Source organism: Eurosta solidaginis, chromosome 5 (genome assembly GCF_040869045.1).
Source record: "Eurosta solidaginis isolate ZX-2024a chromosome 5, ASM4086904v1, whole genome shotgun sequence".
Classification (NCBI taxonomy): Eukaryota; Metazoa; Arthropoda; class Insecta; order Diptera; family Tephritidae; genus Eurosta; species Eurosta solidaginis.
This window is the reverse complement of record NC_090323.1, coordinates 45,368,427-45,391,292: the sequence shown is the minus strand read 5'-3', so window position 1 is coordinate 45,391,292 and position 22,866 is coordinate 45,368,427. Positions and strand designations below refer to the sequence as shown.

The 22,866-nt window shown below is 39.0% G+C and overlaps 1 protein-coding gene across 7 annotated transcripts in view; it reads right to left on the bottom strand.

The window, feature by feature from the left end:
* Positions 1-22,866, bottom strand: part of M6 (neuronal membrane glycoprotein M6) — a 666,904-nt gene that overhangs the window by 188,218 nt on the left and 455,820 nt on the right. For all 7 annotated transcript variants that reach the window (XM_067756547.1, XM_067756548.1, XM_067756550.1 and 4 more), the window contains one exon: positions 14,007-14,058. In XM_067756547.1, coding sequence (XP_067612648.1) covers positions 14,007-14,046 — 40 coding nt within the window. In that variant the 5' untranslated portion in view covers positions 14,047-14,058. The remainder of the gene's footprint in view (positions 1-14,006; positions 14,059-22,866) is intronic.

The following is a 22,866-nucleotide window of genomic DNA, read 5'->3' as shown; positions in this document are numbered from 1 at the left end:
CCCTAATGGCGATATCTCGAAACGGCGTCCACCTATAGACCTAATGTCCACTCCCTCTTAAAATGCTCAGTAACACCTTTCGTTTGATACCCATATCGTACAAACATTCTAGAGTCACCCCTGGCCCACCCTAATGGCGATATCTCGAAAAGGCGTCCACCTATAGACCTAATGCCCACTCCCTCTTAAAATGCTCAGTAACACCTTTCGTTTGATACCCATATCGTACAAACATTCTAGAGTCACCCCTGGCCCACCCTAATGGTGATATCTCGAAAAGGCGTCCACCTATAGACCTAATGCCCACTCCCTCTTAAAATGCTCAGTAACACCTTTCGTTTGATACCCATATCGTAGAAACATTCTAGAGTCACCCTTGGTCCACCTTTATGGCGATATCTCGAAAAGGCGTCCACCTATAGAACTGAGGGTTACTCCCTTTTAAAATACTCATTACCACCTTTCATTTGATACCCATATCGTACAAACACATTCTAGAGTCACCCTGTCCCACCCTAATGGCGATATCTCGGAAAGGCGTCCACCTATAGACCTAATGCCCACTCCCTCTTAAAATGCTCAGTAACACCTTTCGTTTGATACCCATATCGTACAAACATTCTAGAGTCACCCTGGCCCACCCTAATGGCGATATCTCGAAAAGGCGTCCACCTATAGACCTAATGCCCACTCCCTCTTAAAATGCTCAGTAACACCTTTCGTTTGATACCCATATCGTACAAACATTCTAGAGTCACCCTGGCCCACCCTAATGGCGATATCCCGAAAAGGCGTCCACCTATAGACCTAATGCCCACTCCCTCTTAAAATGCTCAGTAACACCTTTCGTTTGATACCCATATCGTACAAACATTCTAGAGTCACCCTTGGTCCACCTTTATGGCGATATCTCGAAAAGGCGTCCACCTATAGACCTAATGCCCACTCCCTCTTAAAATGCTCAGTAACACCTTTCGTTTGATACCCATATCGTACAAACATTCTAGAGTCACCCTGGCCCACCCTAATGGCGATATCTCGAAAAGGCGTCCACCTATAGACCTAATGCCCACTCCCTCTTAAAATGCTCAGTAACACCTTTCGTTTGATACCCATATCGTACAAACATTCTAGAGTCACCCCTGGCCCACCCTAATGGCGATATCTCGAAAAGGCGTCCACCTATAGACCTAATGCCCACTCCCTCTTAAAATGCTCAGTAACACATTTCGTTTGATACCCATATCGTACAAACACATTCTAGAGTCACCCCTGGCCCACCCTAATGACGATATCTCGAAAAGGCGTCCACCTATAGACCTAATGCCCACTCCCTCTTAAAATGCTCAGTGACACCTTTCGTTTGATACCCATATCGTACAACCATTCTAGAGTCACCCTTGGTCCACCTTTATGGCGATATCTCGAAAAGGCGTCCACCTATAGAACTAAGGATTACTCCCTTTTAAAATACTCATTACCGTCTTTCATTTGATACCCATATCTTACAAACACATTCTAGAGTCACCCCTGGCCCACCCTAATGGCGACATTTCGAAAAGGCGTCCACCTATAGACCTAATGCCCACTCCCTCTTAAAATGCTCAGTAACACCTTTCATTTGATTCCCATATCGGTCAACTAGAGACACCCCTGGTCCACCTTTATGGCGATATCTCGAAACGGCGTCCACCTAGGGAACTAAGGATCACTCCTTTTCAAAATACTCATTAACAGCTTTCATTTGATACCCATATCGTACAAACATATTCTAAAGTCACCCCTGGTACACCTTTATGGGGATTTCTCGAAAAGGCGTTCACCTATAGAACTAAAGCCCATTCCCTTTTAAAATACTCATTATCACCTTTCATTTGATACTCATATCGTACAAACACATTCTAGAGTCAGCCCTGGTCCACCTTTATGGAGATATCCCTAAATGGCGTCCATCCATAGAACTATGGCCTACTCTCTCCTAAAATACTCTTTAATACCTTCCATTTGATACACATGTCATACAACCACATTCCAGGGTTACCCTAGGTTCATTTTCCTACATGGTGATTTTCCTTTTTTTGTCTCCATAGCTCTCAACTGAGTATGTAATGTTCGGTTACACCCGAACTTAGCCTTCCTTACTTGTTATCTCCTGATTTGGCTACATTTGCATAATTTGCATTAGGGGACTCATTGTTTGAATTCAAAAATTGTATTAGCAGAGAGAACTCCTCTCTTATTGTGGCACGTATATTGCCCGAGGTGTTAGCAGGATCATCATTTTTTTCATTTAGCAATAGTGCTTCAATGGTGGGGATGAGAGCCATGAGTTTCGTTGTTTGATTGATTTCGCCAGTTTTTATTTCTCTCTTAACATTGCCGGAATCTTGAATTAGTCGCTGTATTTCATTTGAGATGTCGCTGATAGCTTTTATTATAGTTGCTGTGGAACTCATATTTTTGGATTGTGTTCTTGCTGTCAGAAAGTAACGAGCTTACTTTCCAAAACACTACTATCTAGCTAAAATAAATAAGCTTACGTTTCACATCGATCTCGGTGGACTTGAAAAGCTGAACTTAATTTCTACACCCTTTCCAGCTGACGCGAAACAGAGCTTACGTTCCACACTCTTATTTATGACAGTTTTCCTGTTCCACGGCTAACCCTATCAGCTGATTTGGCGAAGGCGCGTAAAAATATGTGGGCGACAATTTGGATTGTTGTTGTTTGTATAAATGTTACTTTTACATGGGCTTCTTTTTGTAGAAATGTTTTATTTTGCACTTATTTAGTTGAAATCGCTTACCCCTAGAGCTGGGACAAGAACAGTCTCGATATATGTAAAAAATCACTTTTTACACCTTGTAAACTTTTTAAACTTTAGAAATTTTATCTCGACTTTGGATATGAAAGAAAGCACGTCTGACCCTGTTGAATCCGCAAGTTTCGTTGGACCTCCGATCGCACCAATTGGATAGAGCGAAGCACTGGTACAATAAAAACAGAAGTAAGACGTACCATTCCGGTGGTCGTGAAATGGAGATCCTGAATATTTCCGTTCATGCACAAAATATTGCATACTTTCAGGCACCATCATTCTGCTGGGGATTGATGACGAGTAAACCGCAAGTAAAATTACGAATTTCAAGATAACATTGGGGGAACTTCAAGGAACCGAATGAGAACAAAAAACTTTTAAGTTGGCATTCCTGCTTATGGTTTACATACAATCCAGATATATTTTTGTACATATGTATATAGAAGTATGTATGACAATAAATGCACTGCCATAACAATTTAAAATCACATCCCTATACGTATGAGTATCGATGCTTATGCAGACGCAGAAGTGAGTAGGACTGTGGTTATGGATAAACATTTTTCATCACATTAAAAGCTTAAGAAATTCTCAAAGAGCAGGCGTATATATCATCTGTCTACCTTCACAGATACGTACATTTTTATCCGAATATGTAAGTATATATGTATGCATATTCTAAAAATTTTAATACTAATTTTCGTAGCATAATGAAAGGATTAAAGCCGAAGAACGTAAGAGTAGGCAGACAAAAGTGTTCACGGAAATCTACAAACCAATTTGCGAACGCATTTATTTTGCTGCTGTAGCTTTAAGCGCCTGGTGGTATGCAATGCTAATGCTGCGTACATGTAGATATATTATATGTGCATTACATGTGTACATTTAGTATGTATATATGCATATGTATGTGAGCTTAAATACATTTAAATTAATATCCTTAAATTATTTTTGTCACGCGCGCCATCGAGGGCAAGTGCAGCAAGAAGCGACTATATTCATATATATTGCACTCCTAAAATTATGCCACACTGCAAGACTTTAATATTTCAAATAGCAGCGAAAGAAACCACAAAATCAAATTCAAATATTAATAATAAAAGTAAACCGGATCAGCGCTCAGCAGTGAGTCAAGCGTGACTAGGCATGGTAGCTCAATTAAAAGTTTGTAAAAAGATATGTATGAATGTATACTTTTAGGCGCATACTTTTGTGCTTATACATTTTTGTATGAATAGCAATACCACTACGTAGTAAACTATACACATATCCTTGGATGTATATGACCGTATTACAACTACAAATGCATATATAGGATGTGTAAAGAAATTTCAAAAGAAAATATAAACATTGCACTCGATTAAGCTCGACTAACACACTTCACACTCCTACGACATGCTTTTTTCGCGAACTATTAGTTTGAGGAGTAGTATTAGCTAGTAGTATGCCAACAACTATTTTTTTTTACTTTATTTTCATTTCAATTTCTTTCTGTTTACAATTTGAAGCAAAGCTGTCACTTTTAATCAACACCACAAAATGTGTGATACAAAAAAGAAGGTAGTTCCACTCAAAATTTTTTGACGTATTTGGAGATTTTTGAAGTTTCATTATGTTTGTTGTTTTGCCAGAAGCGTTGCCATACCGTTACTGTTTAAGGTGAAATTGAGGTTTTTCGAGATGGAAATTTCCTTTAGGATGAAAGCGCAATGGTCATCTGAGACAATAATAATATGCTTTAGCACGATTTATGTGTATATATATTGATTGAGAATACAGTAAATCATTACATTTTTTGAAAAATATTGGATAATGACTCATACATTGGTTAATGACTCATATCTTTATGGCAGCTTCACCCCTAGACAGAAAAGAAATACGCGAAAAATCCTGTTGTTCTAGCATGGCCCTATTATCATGCCCCTACAGTGGATATTCCTCAAGGCATGTTGGGAAAAGGTGTACCTCCAAAGTCTGCACATCTATGTCAATGCTAAAAGGGCACAGAATGTGTATAGGCGGGGCTGTCCCAAGGTGATCCCTGCTACAATGGTCAGAAACACTCTGTTGTTGTTGTTTCTGTAGCGATAAGGTTGCTCCCCGAAGGCGTTGGGGAGTGTTATCGATGTGATGGTCCTTTGCCGGATACAGATCCGGCAAGCTCCGGTAACACAGCACCATTAAGGTGCTAGCCCGACCATCTCGGGAACGATTTATATGACCACATTAAACCTTCAGAACATCCCTCTCTCCCCACCCTCAAGTTCCATGAGGAGCTTGGGGTCGCCAGAGCCTCGTCTGTTAGTGAAACAGGATTCGCCGCGGATAGGTGAGGTTGACAATTGGGTTCGGAGAAGCTATATATTGCGCTGGCAACCTGAAGGGTTGCGCTACACAGCCCCTTGAAACTGGTATTTTAGTCGCCTCTTACGACAGGCATACCTACCGCGGGTATATTCTGACCGCCTAGCCCGCTGGGGGTGCAGAAACTGTCTCATAACTAGTGGCTAACCTGCAGAGCTACAGGGTAATGTTCTCCCAAAAAAATAGTATAAAAATATAAAAAATTTGGACTTGTAGCCAAATTATCAAGAAATTGCGATGTCGGTTTATAAGGACCTCCTTTGAGCAAGCAATTGACAAACGTGTATGTTTTGTCCAAATGTTCTGAGCAATCGTACGGACACTTAAGAAGGCTATATGCCCTTGCTTTGCATACTTCGATCCATGTTTCTTCCACCAAAACAATTTTCGGGAGCTCGAAAATCTTATTAAAAAACTTTTATATGCTGTTATTTCGTATTAAAATATTTCCAAGGCATGGGGCTCATTTTTTTTTTCTTTTTTATTTAAAATAACTATCAAGGTAATTTAGTCGTATTCGTTAAATGAAATCCATCAAAATTAGAAAAATTCGTAACATTTTTCAATCTGGTAGCTTGTTTTTGATGAAATTGTCATTGTCCCCGCAAAAGTCAAGTGGCTAACGTCACATTAAATGGAACTACCTCCATTTTTTGTATCATGATTATAAGGAAGTTGAATTTGTTCTCCATTGCCTACTCAGTCCAGCTATTTTTTAGGCAAGATTGATTTTCCATTAGATATTCGACTTGGTACTCAACGATGATAACCAATATATCACCACATTAGAACAGAGAGTATTTTATATAGGTCAAGAAATACGAACGGAAAGGAAAGGAAAAGAAAGGAAAGGAAATAAAAGGAAATGAAAGGAAAGGAAATGTGTGTTATTGACTGTGAAATGGCGAGTAACGGTTTGCGATATAAATTTGCTGTCGTCAGCAAAGCTATAGAAAACTTCATAAGACAACCACCACGCTAAATACCATTAGCACCCAGATATATTGCGGTTTAAATCAAAACTCCCACCATAGAACAGTAGTCGTTGCGCTAGACCTATCAAAAGCTTTTGATACGGTCGACCATGGCACGTTACTGCAAGACCTGGAAGGGTCTATCCTTCCCCCATGTCTTAAAAGGTGGACCGCAAATTATCTGGGTGGTCGGAAGGCATCGGTGCAATTTATAAACGCAACATCAAAACCACGAAGAATGAAACAAGGGGTACAACACGGTGGTGTCCTATCCCCACTTTTGTTTAACTTCTATATATCAAAGCTACCTTCGCCACCAGAAGGAGTTACTATCGTTTCCTACGCCGATGACTGCACAATAATGGCCACAGGCCCAGGCCCACAGATCGAGTAGCTTTGCAACAAAATAAACGGCTACCTCCCTGATCTCTCCAGTTTCTTCACCCCGCGAAACTTGGCATTATCACCGACTAATCGACCATTTTGAACATCCAAGTTAATGGCGCTACGCTACAGACTGTATTACATCCCAAAATCATGGGTGTGACGTTTGATCAGGATCTACATTTTGGTGAGCATGCAGCCGCAATTGTATCGCAAATCCAGAGCCGTAATAAAATCCTCAAATCCCTTGCTGGCTGTACTTGGGGAAAAGATAAAGAAACGCCCACTACCACTTACAAAGCAATAGGCCAGCCGATTGCGTGCTACGCGTCCCCGATATGGTCGCCAAGCCTAAAGACCACTCACTGGAAGAAGCTACAGGCCTGCAAAAATCCTGACCTCATAACCGCCACGGGTTGTCTTCTTATGTCCCCAGAACACCATCTACATAATGAGGCGAGAATACTCCCCATTAGGGAGAGAAATGAAATGCTAACCAAACAGTTCCTGTTGAATACCCAGAAACCTGGGCATCCCAACAGACATCTCATTGATGAGCCAACACCGCCTAGGGGCTTAAGGAGTCATCTCCGTAAGCATTATGAGGAAATACGGCACCTGAGAACACAGCCGTGTGAAGCCAAAAAACACAAGCAGGTCCTTAGTGAACTCCACAAACGGCGTCGCACCTCTATGCCAGGAATTGCCCGGTGAATCCTGTACTCAAAGAATAATACCCTAAACTTTCAGAAGAGGAACGCACACTCCTCAGGGAAACGCGAGTCACTCTAGCTCAACTTCGATCTGGATACTGTAACAGGTTACACTCTTACCTATCCAGAATCAACACCAACATACAAAACATATGTCCTGCTTGCAACGTGTCCCCACATGACACCAACCATCTGTTCAACTGTATTGTGGAACCAACGCCTCTACAACCCCTCTCATTATGGTCCACCCCTGTTGCAACAGCAAGTTTCCTTTGACTCCCGTTAGGGGATATTGATGATAATTTGTGATCGGTCACACCTATTGCATGGGGCGAAGCACTGCTACAACAACAACAACAACAACAACATATAAATTTGCTTACGATAACAAGAGGTGTTTTTTCGACAAATTATGGGTTTGTTATCGCAAATTTATCGATTTGGTATCAAAAAGTTATCAATTTGCCATCGCAAACTTATCATAATGTTATCAAAAGCTTATCGATTTGTTATTGACACGTAATCTGAAATTTATTGATCCTATCGGTCTATTATCGAAAATATATCGATTGATGGGTGGTCGCCGTTGTGTGGAGATAACGTGCTCCGCCTACCACGCCTAAGGTGCTGGGTTGAAGTCTCGGGCAAAGCAACACCGAAAATTTAGAAAAAAAAATTTTTTTATAGAAACAAAATGTATCTAAGCGGAGTCGCCTCACGGCAGTGATTCGCCAAATTCTCCGCGTATTTGTCCGATGCCGTTCGGAGTCCACATAAAACATATAGAAGGAGCATAAAGCAAATTGTAAGGTAAGCGCGGCCTGTATCTCTTCAGAGGTAAATCGTGTCAAGTATCTATTTTATGATTATCGATTGTTGATATAAAATTTTTCGATATGTCATGAAAAAGTTATATATTTGTTGTTGAAAAGTTGTCGAATTGGTGGCGTTTTGTAATCGATTTGCTATTAAAAAAGTTATCGATCTGCTATCGAATACTTATCGATTCCTTATCGAAGTGTTACTAATTTATTATCGGAGTATTATTCATGTGTAACGACGACCTAACGGTTTGTTCTGAAAGAGATACCAGATTCCCTAAAGGGTATAACAATCCATAACAAGGAAATAAGGTACCTTAGCTCCCGCCAAAAATAGCTCTACATACATACATATGTTTTTATGTATGTGTGTATGCTCAAACCTGTACTCCTTTATTTAATTATGAATGAGTATATGTGCCACATGCAATTAACCCATTTAAATTTTGTTGCTGAAAAGCCTAAGTACGCCATAAAGAAGTGAAATGAAACATATAAAGGTTGAATGAGGGCACTAACTGTGATATGAGGACGCCTTAAATTAAGGTTACAACTCATTTTAATATTTATTTGAATAAGCGCAGCTATGTTAATAAATTATGGGTATTCATAAAAGTATGTTAGCAAATACGTACGTATGTATGAATTTTTAAGTGTAAGAGCCTTTATTTTTGAAATTGGAATATGCTACAAAAGACCACCTGTCATTTTCCCATATTTCAATCTAATAATTATAATGGCTTATATGTAAATGTAAATATGTTTCTTATTAAAATATATCTTAAAATCCTACAAACATTGAATGTGCAAAGTCTGAAAATTAATTATTCAAAATGTAAATAACCCACAATAGAATGGAACGTCTTGCAACGAGAAGATAAGTTTCATATTGGTACTAAATTAAAAAGTTATATTTAAAATCAAAAGCATTGTGAATAAAAGAAAAATATGTTTTTACATATTTCAATTAGTGTTGTTACGGAGCTTCATTTCACATTCAGAAAATTTGGAAATTGTGTTTGACTTAGAATTTTGATTTCAATTTCGATTGAAAATGTTTTAAATATTAATTGCAATGAAAGTCGGTCAAAAGGGGTAATTGGAGTTTATTATTATATTTTAAAATTCCTTTCACCAAATAAAAAGAATTTCCGCCGTGGTGTGGTGATAGCGCGCTCCGCCTACCATACCGAAGATCCTGGTTTCAACTCCCGGGTAAAGTAGCATCAACAATTTAGAAAAAAATTTTTCAATTAGAAACAATTTTTCTAATCGGGGTCGCCCCTCAGAAGTGATTTAGCAAACACTCCAAGTGCATCTCTGCCATGAAAAGCTTCTCAGCGGAACTTCAACTGTCTTGCAATTTGCTGTTTGGAGTCGCTCCCGTCCCTCCGATTTGTAAGGAAAATTAAAATGAGCACGACGCAAGTTGTAAGAGAAGCTCGGCCGAAATTTCATCGGAGGTAAATCGCGTCAAGTATTTATTTAATTTTTTTTTAATGAAAAGAACCGACAAAGTACCCTACTTAAAGAAGTACCTGTTTCTAAAAAGTATTTTGTTCTGGAAAAATACCTGGTTGTAAAAAAGTACCCGGTTTAAACAAGTACAAAGTCTTAAAAAAGTACCCGGTTTTAACACAGTATCTGGTTTTAAAAGGTACGTGGTTCGAAAAGCTGCCGGGTTCTAAGAAGTACCCGGTTTTAAAAGTATCTCTAGTTTAAAAAGTGCCGGGTTCTAAAAAAAACTACCTGGTTCCTATAAGCACTCAGTTCTAAAAGTACCTAGTTCTTAAAGGTATTCGGTTTGGAAGAATACCTGGTTCAAAAAAGTACTCAGTTCTTAAAAGTACCCAGATCCTTAAGGCATTCGCTTCTAAACAAAAATATGTCAAGTTTTAAAAAGTGCCCGGTTCTAAAAAAAAATACCCGGTTCATAAAAGTATTTAGTTCTTACAAGTATCCAACTCTTACAGGTATTCAGTTTAAATATCAAAATAGTACCCGTTCCAAAAAAGTACTCAGTTCTTAAAAGTACCCGGATCCTTAAGGTATTTGCTTCTAACAAAGGATCCAGTTCAAAAAAGTATCCGGTCTTAAAAAAGTACCCGTCTTTAAAAAAGTACCTGGTTTTAACAAAGTATTTGGTTTTAAAAAGTACGTGGTTCAGAAAGCTCCCGGGTTCAAAGAAGTACCCGGTTTTAAAAATATGTCAAGTTTTAAAAAGTGCCCGGTTCAAAAAAAAAATACCCCGGTTCATAAAAGTATTTAGTTTTCACAAGTATCCAACTCTTACAGGTATTCGGTTTCATTATCAAAATAGTACCCGTTTCAAAAAAGTACTCAGTTCTTAAAAGTACCTAGTTCTTAAAGATATTAGCTTCAAGAGGTTCTTAAAAGGTGCCCGATTTGAAATATTACCCTGGTATTATAAGTTTTAAGTGTATTCGGGTGAAATTTCTCCGTTCTCAATATGTACCCGTTTAAAATAGTAAACGACTATATAGGACTAACCGGACTGAACCGGAAACAAGTACTTGGTTTCAAAAAAGTATCCGGATTTAAATAAACACCCAGTTCTAAATAAGTATGAAGCTCCAAAAGTGCTCAATACTAAAAAAGTATCTGGTTCAAAAAAATACCAGATTCTTAATAGTACCCGGTTAAAAAAAAAAAAACAAGTAAGGCTAAGTTCGGGTGCAACCGAACATTACATACTCAGTTGAGAGCTGTGGAGACAAAGTAAGGGAAAATAACCATGTTGTAAAAAGAACCTAGGGTAACCCTGGAATGTGTTTGTATGACATGTGTATCAAATGGAAGGTATTAAAGAGTATTTTAAGAGGAAGTGGACCATAGTTCTATAGATGGACGCCATTTAGGGATATCGCCATAAAGGTGGACCAGGCCTGACTCTAGAATTTGTTTGTACGATATGGGTATCAAATGAAATGTGTTAATGATAATTTTAAAAGGGAGTGGGCCTAAGTTCTATAGGTGGACGCCTTTTCGAGATATCGCCATAAAGGTGGACCAGGGGTGACTCTAGAATATATTTTGTACGATATGAGTATCAAATGAAAGGTGTTAATGAGTATTTTAAGAGGGCGTGGCCTTAGTTCTATATGTGGACGCCTTTTCGAGATATCGCCATAAAGGTGGACCAAGGGTGACTCTAGAACTTGTTTGTACTATATGGGTATCAAATGAAAGGTGTTAATGAGTATTTTGAAAGGGAGTGGACCTTAGTTCTATAGGTGGACGCCTTTTCGGAATATCGTTATAAAAGTGGACCAGGGTTGACTTTAGAATGCGTTTGTACAATATGGGTATCAAACGAAAAGTGCTTTAAAACGGAGTGGGCCTTAGTTCTATAGGTGGACGCCTTTTCGGAATATCGTTATAAAAGTGGACCAGGGGTGACTCTAGAATGCGTTTGTACAATATGGGTATCAAATGAAAGGTGTTAATGTGTATTTTAAAAGGGCGTGGGCCTTAGTTCTATAGGTGGACGCCTTTTCGAGATATCGCCATAAAGGTGGACCAGGGGTGACTCTAGAATTTGTTTGTACGATATGGGTATCAAATGAAATGTGTTAATGAGTATTTTAAAAGGGCGTGGTCCTTAGTTCTATAGGTGGACGCCTTTTCGAAATATCGCCATAAAGTTGGACCAGGGGTGACTCTAGAATTTGTTTGTACTATATGGGTATCAAATGAAAGGTGTTAATGAGTATTTTGAAAGGGAGTGGGCCTTAATTCTATAGGTGAACGCCTTTTCGGAATATAGTTATAAAAGTAGACCAGGGGTGACTCTAGAATGCGTTTGTATAATATGGGTATCAAATGAAAGGTGTTAATGAGTATTTTAAAAGGGCGTGCGCCTTAGTTCTATAGGTGGATGCCTTTTCGAAATATCGCCATAAAGGTGGACCAGTTATATAAAGTTATATTTTGCGTCAACAGACCAATACAATTACCATGTTTCATCCCTTTTTTCGTATTTGGTATATAATTATGGCATTTGGGCGTGGTCATAGTCGGATTTCGGTCATTTTTTACACCAATAGAAAGTGAGTTCAGATAATTATGTGAACTGCGTTTAGGAAAGATATATCGATTTTTGCTCAAGTTATCGTGTTAACGGCCGAGCGGAAGGACAGACGGTCGACTGTGTATAAAAACTGGGCGTGGCTTCAACCGATTTCGCCCTTTTTCACAGAAAACAGTTACCGTCCTAGGGGCTTAGCCTCTACCAAATTTCACAAGGATTGGTTAATTTTTGTTCGACTTATGGCATTAAAAGCATCCTAGACAAATTAAATTAAAAAGGGCGGAGCCACGCCCATTTTGAAATTTTTTTTTATTTTTGTATTTTGTTGCACCATATCATTACTGGAGTCGAATGTTGGCATAATTTACTTATATGCTGTAAAGATATTTACTTTTCTTTTAAAATTGGAATTAAAAAAAATTTTTTTTTAAAAAGTGGGCGTTTTTATTAAGCAGACATAAAGTAATAAGAGTAACGTTCCTGCCAAATTTCATCATGATATCTTCAACGACTGCCAAATTACAGCTTGCAAAACTTCTAAATTACCTTCATTTAAAAGTGGGCGGTGCCACGCCCGTTGTCCAAAATTTTACTAGTTTTCTATTCTGCGTCATAAGCTCAACTCATCTACCAAGTTTCATCGCTTAATGCGTATTTGGTAATGAATTATCGCACTTTTTCGATTTTTCGAAATTTTCGATATCTGGCCATGGTTATTGTCCGATATCGTTCATTTTAAATATCGATCTGAGATGAGTGCCCAGGAACCTACATACCAAATTTCATCAAGATACCTCAAAATTTACTCAAGTTATCGTTATCGGACGGACGGACGGACGGACATGGCTCAATCGAATTTTTTTTCGATACTGATGATTTTGATATATGGAAGTCTATATCTATCTCGATTCCTTAATACCTGTACAACCAATCGTTATGCAATCAAAGTTAATATACTCTGTGAGCTCTGCTCAACTGAGTATAAAAATCGGCCTACATTAACTTCATATGACTATTATTTTTCTTTCACTATTTGTTTTAATTACAATGTACTTAAAAAGAGTGTTTTCTTTTAAAACTGTATTTATTATAAATTGCTTATTTAATAAACACAAAGTGCCCATTAAAGAACTACCAGCTAGGATATAGTACCTTGATAGGTGTCCTGCGTTCCCTTCTTCTACTAACACCTTGGCATACTCGTATTTAAGTAACATTTGTATTGTAACGAATTTTGGGGATTACCTGAAAATTATGCACTTTCTACTAAAGTTCAAATCGCTGAATTGTCGAATAAATAACTCCAATAGACAGTATTACAAAACGGTTTTTATTGAGACTACTTTGGGAGTAGTACTTCACTATTATACTCCACAACTAATAACGTGTTTAAATCAAACAGGTTAGTTATTCCTCAGCTTGCACTGTTTTTATACTCTCTGTTGCCTCTTTCGCATATTTCTCCTAAGGTCTAGACTTTTCACGAACATGGAACAGTTGAATCGCATGCTTGGTTATTTAGCCATATGCGTGTGTATGTGTGAACAATAGGTTCTTAGCGGATGACTGCATGTGTGTATGTGAGATATCTTTTCACTTTCCAGCAATGTGTGGAATATTCTTCGTTGCCTTGTACGTAAGTGTGCCTGCTTGCTGTTTTTGTTTTTGTGATTATTTACTAACAGCATAGTGATGTCAACAATCGCCACAGTATGGATCTGTTAACTACCACTGAGGCCTCTTAAGGATGAGAAACATTCCGTTCACGGGCAATACTGGCAGAGTATCCTATTCCTCATGCCCTGGCTCAAACTTAATTATTAATAAATAAAAACTAAAATTTTGCAATAAAGCTTAAAATATCGTGTATATTTACTTACGTTCTTCGAAAAATAATAATATGCAAATATGTACGTTCATGCGAGAGCTTACCTGAAAAGAAAGAAAAAGTAATTGGTATAAGTCTTTGAAGAAACTGGGTCACTTATTGGTTTTCTATAAGACCTTAAAATTTCTTCAAAGCCCAATGACTATGCAGTACGATATGAAAAAAAAAACAATTGGCGAACTATTCTTTCTCTTTGCTTTGAGATGCTTGCCATGGGAACCAGAGCGTTATCTCGTGACCTACTCAAGCCATCTGAAACTTAAACAATTACCTATGCTACAGAGTCGGGGGGAAATGCTAAGTGTATTAATTATTACGAAATCAACTTGGAGCTTGGTGAACAGCCCGGTTTTGCTGTGTGAGTTTATGCTCAATGTAAGGGTCAGGGCGTTCCAAACAGAACAAGGTAATCAAGTTTTGAAAAGCACGAAACCTTATGTTGCTATGTCAACTCGCCCTTCCTAATTAAAAACCATATACTTATTGCTTTCAATAATTAACATTAATGATTTTGGCGGGTGGCTTGGAATCAAGTCCTTCCCAACCTCCCAAATAACGCAGCCATACTTAGGTTAGGTTAGGTACCATACTTATTGTGTGATAAAAAAATCTTTCAGAATTGGCATAAAATATGTAGGTGTCATCTCTCCAAGTTGTAGGAAAAATTTAAAAGGAGCATAAGGCAAATGGGAGTGCGATTGGGCTTCGGATCGGGAGTGATTGGGGGAGTAGGAGCAAGATTGGGATTTAGAGTGCGAGTATGGATTAATTTGGGAGTGGGAGCGAGAAGTGTAATGAGAAAGGAACGGATATTAAAAGTAATTAGGGAAGGACAGGTATAAGAAGTATAAATGAGAGTAAAGTAGACGAGAATATGATAACGAGGGATAGGGGTTATAAGACAATCAGTATAGGTAAAGTTATGTGTTTTTTTCAAATTGTTTTTTATTGCATATTTTATTATCACTATATAGAGCCCACATTTCTGCATATGCCGTTTTTTAAACGGTTTTATTTAGCTTGAGTTGACAGGCCGCATGGCCGCATGCACGGCTGCACGGCCGTTGTGAACGAATCTTGTAATTGAAATTTAAGGAACTTCCCGATAAGCTACAAGCATGAAACTTGGAATATAGTTCAGAACCCGACGACAATGCAATAATAAGAAAAAAATCGCCGCTAGGTGGCGCACGGATCGAGATATTCACAAAAATCCTATTTGTGGCCCGATTTGGCTCATATTTGGAACACATAATACATACAAGAATAGAAAGCGACCTATGAAAAAAATCGCCGCTAGGTGGCGCATGTATCGAGATATTCGCAAAAATCGTATTTGTGGAGCGATTTGGCTCATATTTGGAACACATAATACATACAAGAATAGAAAGCGACCTGTGAAACAAAATCGCCGCTAGGTGGCGCATAGATCGGGATATTCACAAAAATCGTATTTGTGGCCCGATTTGGCTAATATTTGGAACAAATATTGCATACAGTCCGGTAGAAGTGACATCAAAATATTTTGGAGTTGGAGGAGGGACAAGCATACGTGGCGCAGAGTCGAGTAAAGTCTTTGGAAGGATTATGTATTGAGGACTTAGGTTGTAACAAATTGTCAGGAAAGAGTCCTTGTAATAATGAGTCACTAAGTGAACTAAATAGAATAAGAAATAATAGGCAACTAAATAAAGACTAAAAACTTGAAAATAAAATAATTAAAAAAAAAAAATTTAAGTTAAACGGTTTTATTGAAAACAATACTTACATGAAGTAATAATAATACGAAAAGCTAGAAAATAATTAGGTAGATCCTAGGTACTAGTCATCACACTCCTTATCAATCTATGGCGTTGATCAGACAATTAAATAAAAGCGTTGGACGCGTCATATTTCTACTGATAGTCATAAGTAAAACTAACTGAACCTTAATCAGTCACATCTTTAGAAATTTCACGCGCCCAACGCTTTTATTAATTGTCTGATCAACGCCCTAGATTGATAAGGAGTGTGATGACTAGTACCTAGGACCTACCTAATTATTTTCTAGCTTTTCGTATTATTATTACTTCATGTAAGTATTGTTTTCAATAAAACCGTTTAACTTAAACATTTTTTTTTAATTATTTTATTTTATATCTCTTTTGGTTTAGAAGTGATCGAAAATAGCTATGTGCTCGCAGTACTAGAAGTACTCTGAAAAACGGCTATATACTTACTTGCTTATATTTTTTTTAAGCGCTAGCGAAAGTGCTTTGATTTCAATGTAAAAATAATTACAAACCATCTCGCTTCCCAAGGCAGCCGGTTATATAAACCGGAGCGACTCGCGTCCCTCCCACATCCTCCCAGCAGATCCTTGCAGCGGGACTGCGCCATATTCTCCTGCTCCGAGAGGGTATCAAATTCAATTCGGGACCTGTACCTGACCCCGGTCCAGAGAAATTGCTGCGTTTGCCGGAAAATAATCTTTTTAGGACGGTCACACTCTTGTCAGTGTGTCACGTGCAAGGGATGGTTGAATCGGACAGGATGTTCTGGGCTAGACCCCAAAACCCGACGTCCTCGTATCTTTTATAAATCTTTTGTGGCTCCTTGCTGTTCACGCCCAAGGGCGTCCCGTAGTCTGCGCCTTAGCGCCCCCACTACCTTCTAGCACCACTGCTCAGCAAGCCACAACAAATGCCCGCTGCTGCTCGCGCCCTACGGAGCCACCAGCTCATACGGCTGCTCCAACTCATAATTACACTCTCCGTTGTAGAGTCGGTAGCAATGCCGAGCATCAGCCCCCGCCCCGTTTTCTTCTCACCCTCTGCTCGACACTAGCATTCGAGTAGGTCAGGAAAACAGACTCTTAGTCCCTACCACCATTTGCCAGCACAGAATATATATGTTTGCGACATCTGGCCAATGCGGCTCCAGCCTTGGACGGTGCCACTTTCTTAGATGTTCTGGTCTCAGCGACAGAAACCACCGAAGGGTTTCATCGCGCCATGCTGTCAGGCCGCAAACCCAACTACACCGGGTACCCAAATGCCAGGGACGTCCAGTGCCAGGGCCAGAACAGAAATTGCGCCTTGGCCTCCCTCAACTTAGTCGTAGACACATATCACTTACCTGTTACACTTCAGAATTCTGCAGTTTAACTCTAATAGGTTAACAGCGATCCAAGAGGCCAAACACACAGCAAGATCTCCTCTGCAGACGTGCTCTGGACATATAGTCCACAGAAAAGATCGCGAGAGCGGAAATGGAGGCAGCCTCGCCCACAACTCAGTGCAATATATCGACATCACGCTACCGACTGCCTTACACCCTAAAATCTTGGGTGTGACGTTCCATGAGGCTCTACATTTTGGAGAGCATGCAAACGCAATTGTATCGAAAATCCAGAGCCGTAATAAAATCCTCTAATCTCTTGCCGGCAGCACTTGTGGTAAAGAGAAACAAACGCTCATTACTACTTACAAAGCAATTGGCCGGCCGATTGCATGCTACGCGCCCCCGATATGGTCGCCAAGCCTAAAGGTTATACTCACTGGAAGAAAATACAGGCCTGCCGAAATTCTGCCCTCAGAACCGCTACGGGCTGTCTTCTTATGTCCCCAGAACACCAAGTACACAATGATGCGAGAGTAGCCCCTATTAGGGAAAGAAATGAAATGCTAAACAACCAGTTTCTGTTGAATACCTAGAAACCTGGGCACCCCAACAAACATCTGATTGATGAAGCTACACCTCCTAGTAGCTTATGGGGTCATCTCCGTAAGCATTATGAGGCAATACGGCAAAAACTTCATACATTTCCCTACCGCCAGAAGCAAATTTGAATCGTGTTTGAAAGCAGATATGTGCTACAAAATGGCGCAAATATTTATCACGTCGTAGTGGGTTAAAAAACATGATTTTTTCCTTCACTCATCAATAACATACTTTCCATAAAATATTTCAAAAATACGACATTTGCAAAATTTTGCAAATGGACACCAGAAATAAGTTTTTTTGATCTCCTGAAAAGTTACTGAAACACACATAACTGTTTTTATGAGCGCAGCAACGATATGTGAGTTATGATAAGAGATAGTAGATAGAGAAAGATAAAAATAGAAAGCTAAAAAGTTTCGAAATCGATCGAAATGGAAAAAATCAATTCATATATATATACTAGAAGATCCGGCAGACGTTGTTCTGCCCTAAATTTGGCCTATCTGCATACATTTTAATAAGCTTTTTCCGTCTGACTCTGCCCTCCCCTCTTCACTTTTTCCTAATCCTTTTATTCACTCCTCCCTCCGTCTTTTTCGCTTCATCTATCTCCATATTCGTCTCATTCTATCTCTTTCTCAATCTCCTTCTCTCTTTTCTCTTCTCTCAATTTCTTCTCATTCTTCTGCATCCCTTATTGCCTGTCCAAGAGGGTGGTCCGCACCACCTGAATATGTGAGTACCGGTGCGTATGTGTAACATTTTATTATTACGTATAAACAAATAAAAAATTTGCAATAAAATAATATTGCGACTATAAACTGAGATATAATCTATCCTATATTTCAAGTTAGATCGAACTACATACGGGGTGCAAAACAAATTCAAAATCGTTTCAGTGGTTTAGGAGTCCATCGGGAACAAATATAGTGACACCTGATTTTTATATATTAAGAAGATATAAAAAGGACCAAATACACATATGTATTTACTCAATATAATCGTCATGGACTAACAAACCATATTGTACTAATCGATATATTCATCATAAACTGTAAATATCTATAACAAATCGATCAGAAATGTAAATTATCGGAAATAGCATAGCGAACTGGATAAAAAGGAGCATACCAAGAACGATTTTTTGTGCCCAAATTATACAAATTGTTAGTTATTGGAGCTAGTAAACAGAGTGCCCGAGAAAAAACTTCGGCGGAATATTTATGGTCCTGTCTGTGATGCTGACGGCGAGTATCTTCACTTCCAAGTTTGTATGTAACTCTTATTTCCCGGTTCCGAGAGAGAGCCGGGTTCTTAAAAAGGGCCCAGTTAAAATATACATAATACAAGGTTTAAAAAGTACCCAATTGTAAGAGGTACCCAGTTTGTGAAAAAGTAGCCTGTTCAAAATGGTGCTCGATTCTAAAAAAGTTCCCAGTTCTAATAAGTACCCGGTTATAAAAAAACTCTCCATTTAGACTTGTCCCTTTAAAAAAATTTCCGTTCTAAATTATAACCCGGTTCTAAAACGTACCCGACTGTGAAAATGTACTCGGCTCTAAAAAACTGTCAAGTTCTAAAAATTACTCAGTTCCAAAAAAGTATCCAGTTCAAAAAAGTACCCGGTTTTAATAGGTACCCGGTCCGAAAAAAGTATCCCGCTGTATGAGCTTTGATAGTGCAGCGCATAAAAACCCAAAGGTATTGCTGGTTAGGTCCAGTTATGCAAATGGACGTAGCCGCTCCGGCCAAGGACGTATTCAGTCGACAACGCAGTTTCGTATCAGAGGAAGGCAGAAGCAGTTGTAGGAAGACTCGACCTCTCTTGTTGCTCCCAATTAGCGTGAGTTATTGGGAAACAGGGATAGCAAGCGAGACTTGTTACGAAATGGTCAAAATCACTTAGGCGGTTAAGCGCGTATTAAATATTGATGATGATGAACAAACAAATATTTATACGAATCCATACAAATACATTTATATATGACCATCTCATACCCCTCAGCGGCAGTTATGCCTGTCGTAAGAGGCGACTAAAATACCAAATTGATTCAAGGGGTTGTGTAACGTAACCCTCTCAAGGCGTTGCCAGCGCAACATATAGCTTATTCAATCCATTCGCCACGGGTAGGTGAGCGAAGCGAATCCCGTTTAATAGTCGAGGCTCTGGCGACCCCAAGTTCCTTATCGATCTAGCGGATGTGGAGGGCGAGATGGCCTTGAAGGTTTCATGAGGTCATACTAAATCGTTCCCGAGATGGTCGGGCTAGTACCTTAACGGTGCTTGTTACCAGGAGGTACCGTATCTGCCGCCAGCAAAGGACTATCAACATCGATAACACCCAAGGCTTTCGGGGAGTGTCCTTATCGATACAAGAAGAAGAGAGAGAACCATCTCAGAAATTCTGGTTTTTTCTTAAAGAAGATTGTAAAGAAGAAAAATAGAAGAAAGTTTAACAATTTCATAAGCTTTCAGCCTTAAGGTTTCACTTTACTCAATTTCTTCCAGTTCCTTACTCATATAAACGCTTGCCCTAAATATGTAAATTTCTTTTGATTATTTTTTGTTTATTTCCTTGTTTCCGCAGCATTTTGTGAATTTTGTAACGGATTTGCATGGATTTCAAATATGACTGAGCTGCTTAAAGCTTTGGCTTGCACAAGACTTCAAAGAGTCAAATGAAGGCTAAATGTGCAAGTACTTAGAACAATCATAGAGTGTGAGAACAAGAATAGAAGGGATTAGTGAATACTGCAGAAGATTGGAGTAAATGCACAAACAGCATAACCGCAGGCTGGGTTAAGCAGATTTAAGACAAAATAAATTTCGGTAAAAGTATTATTAGGAAAGAGTAAGAAGAAGGCTGAAAAGACAAGTAAGTAGTGAAAAGAAATAAATGAGCCAACTGTTGGAGGGAGAGGGGGGGGGGGGGAGGGAAATGAGATGAAAGCACCGAAATGAAAAGCAGGAAACAGAAGCCAAACGAATTGATTTAAAGCAAGCACAGTTTTGGCTGGCTGAAGCGTGCATTTTAACCATTTCAATGAATTGGTTTACAGCCTGCGGTCGCTATTTGCTATTGTTGTTTTTGTGTTTGCCTTTTGCTTCGTTGCGTTACCGTTTCCGCTGCGTGCAATTTGGTTTAAACAGCACTAACGAAAAAATAATTTACAACAACAAAAGAAACAACAAAAAACCTTCACAAACATAAAGACCAAATAAAATAAAATTAACGGTGCTTGTTACCAGGAGGTACCGTATCTGCCGCCAGCAAAGGACTATCAACATCGATAACACCCAAGGCTTTCGGGGAGTGTCCTTATCGATACAAGAAGAAGAGAGAGAACCATCTCAGAAATTCTGGTTTTTTCTTAAAGAAGATTGTAAAGAAGAAAAATAGAAGAAAGTTTAACAATTTCATAAGCTTTCAGCCTTAAGGTTTCACTTTACTCAATTTCTTCCAGTTCCTTACTCATATAAACGCTTGCCCTAAATATATAAATTTCTTTTGATTATTTTTTGTTTATTTCCTTGTTTCCGCAGCATTTTGTGAATTTTGTAACGGATTTGCATGGATTTCAAATATGACTGAGCTGCTTAAAGCTTTGGCTTGCACAAGACTTCAAAGAGTCAAATGAAGGCTAAATGTGCAAGTACTTAGAACAATCATAGAGTGTGAGAACAAGAATAGAAGGGATTAGTGAATACTGCAGAAGATTGGAGTAAATGCACAAACAGCATAAACGCAGGCTGGGTTAAGCAGATTTAAGACAAAATAAATTTCGGTAAAAGTATTATTAGGAAAGAGTAAGAAGAAGGCTGAAAAGACAAGTAAGTAGTGAAAAGAAATAAATGAGTCAACTGTTGGAGGGAGAGGGGGGGGGGGGAGGGAAATGAGATGAAAGCACCGAAATGAAAAGCAGGAAACAGAAGCCAAACGAATTGATTTAAAGCAAGCACAGTTTTGGCTGGCTGAAGCGTGCATTTTAACCATTTCAATGAATTGGTTTACAGCCTGCGGTCGCTATTTGCTATTGTTGTTTTTGTGTTTGCCTTTTGCTTCGTTGCGTTACCGTTTCCGCTGCGTGCAATTTGGTTTAAACAGCACTAACGAAAAAATAATTTACAACAACAAAAGAAACAACAAAAAACCTTCACAAACATAAAGACCAAATAAAATAAAGCCGCACCACCCCCCCCCCCCCCCCCCCCCTCACCCCTCCATTTTAATATTATATCGTGTTTGCCATGCATTGCTGTTAGTTAAGATGCAATTTGACACCATATATTCAGAGCTTAAATGAAATTTGTCTCCAGCAACGCTACCGGGGTTGTTTGCTTTTATTATCGCCATTACACTTTAGTTTTCACACACAACAGAGCAAAATATCGTCAATTGAATGATGGAAAAAAATTCGTACAAAAACTGATAACGACACAATAGTGCGGCTTATGATAAAACCAAATCTGCGCAGACAAACTGTTGTATCTACGCTTCAAGATGCGTTGACAAGTGATGAACGTTTGAGGAGCGGTATCAGCTGCGGGAGGCTATCCATATAACGGGTGTTTTTTTTTCGTGAGGGCGAAAGGCATCTCAATGCTGATGCCTAAACATCGTAGACCCGGTTATCTACTTTTCTGCTCATGTATTGACAAAAAGCAGCAAAACAAAAATATTTTGACCGACAGCTCACTTTTCCATTAGTGATTGATGACAGTAGAGGTATAGACTGGCCTTGGATAGTCTCCTACTCCGCTCATAGAATTTCACTAGAGTGTAGCAGTAAAATCTTCAAAGCTTACGTATTTTCTCGAAATTCTCGGTTGAGAGAAGAAATCGTGGGCTCTATATAATACTACCAATACAAAAACTAAATTGAATGTCGAAAAGCTCGCGAGTTTTACAAGGTTTCTTACCAAGTTCGACTTTATACCTCACAGGTCAGACTATTGTGTGTTGGCAACTACTCCCTGTGCAACCTGCACCCCAGTCTTTGCCTCGAAAGAGGAGTGGGGAAGGGGGCTCATCTGAGCAGGGACCAGTTAACTTGTTCACGGATGGGTCGAAGCTGGCCGGAAAGATTGGTGGTGTAAAAAGCTGAATGTAAGCCGCAAGTTTAAGTTGGCTGATCACTGCAGCGTC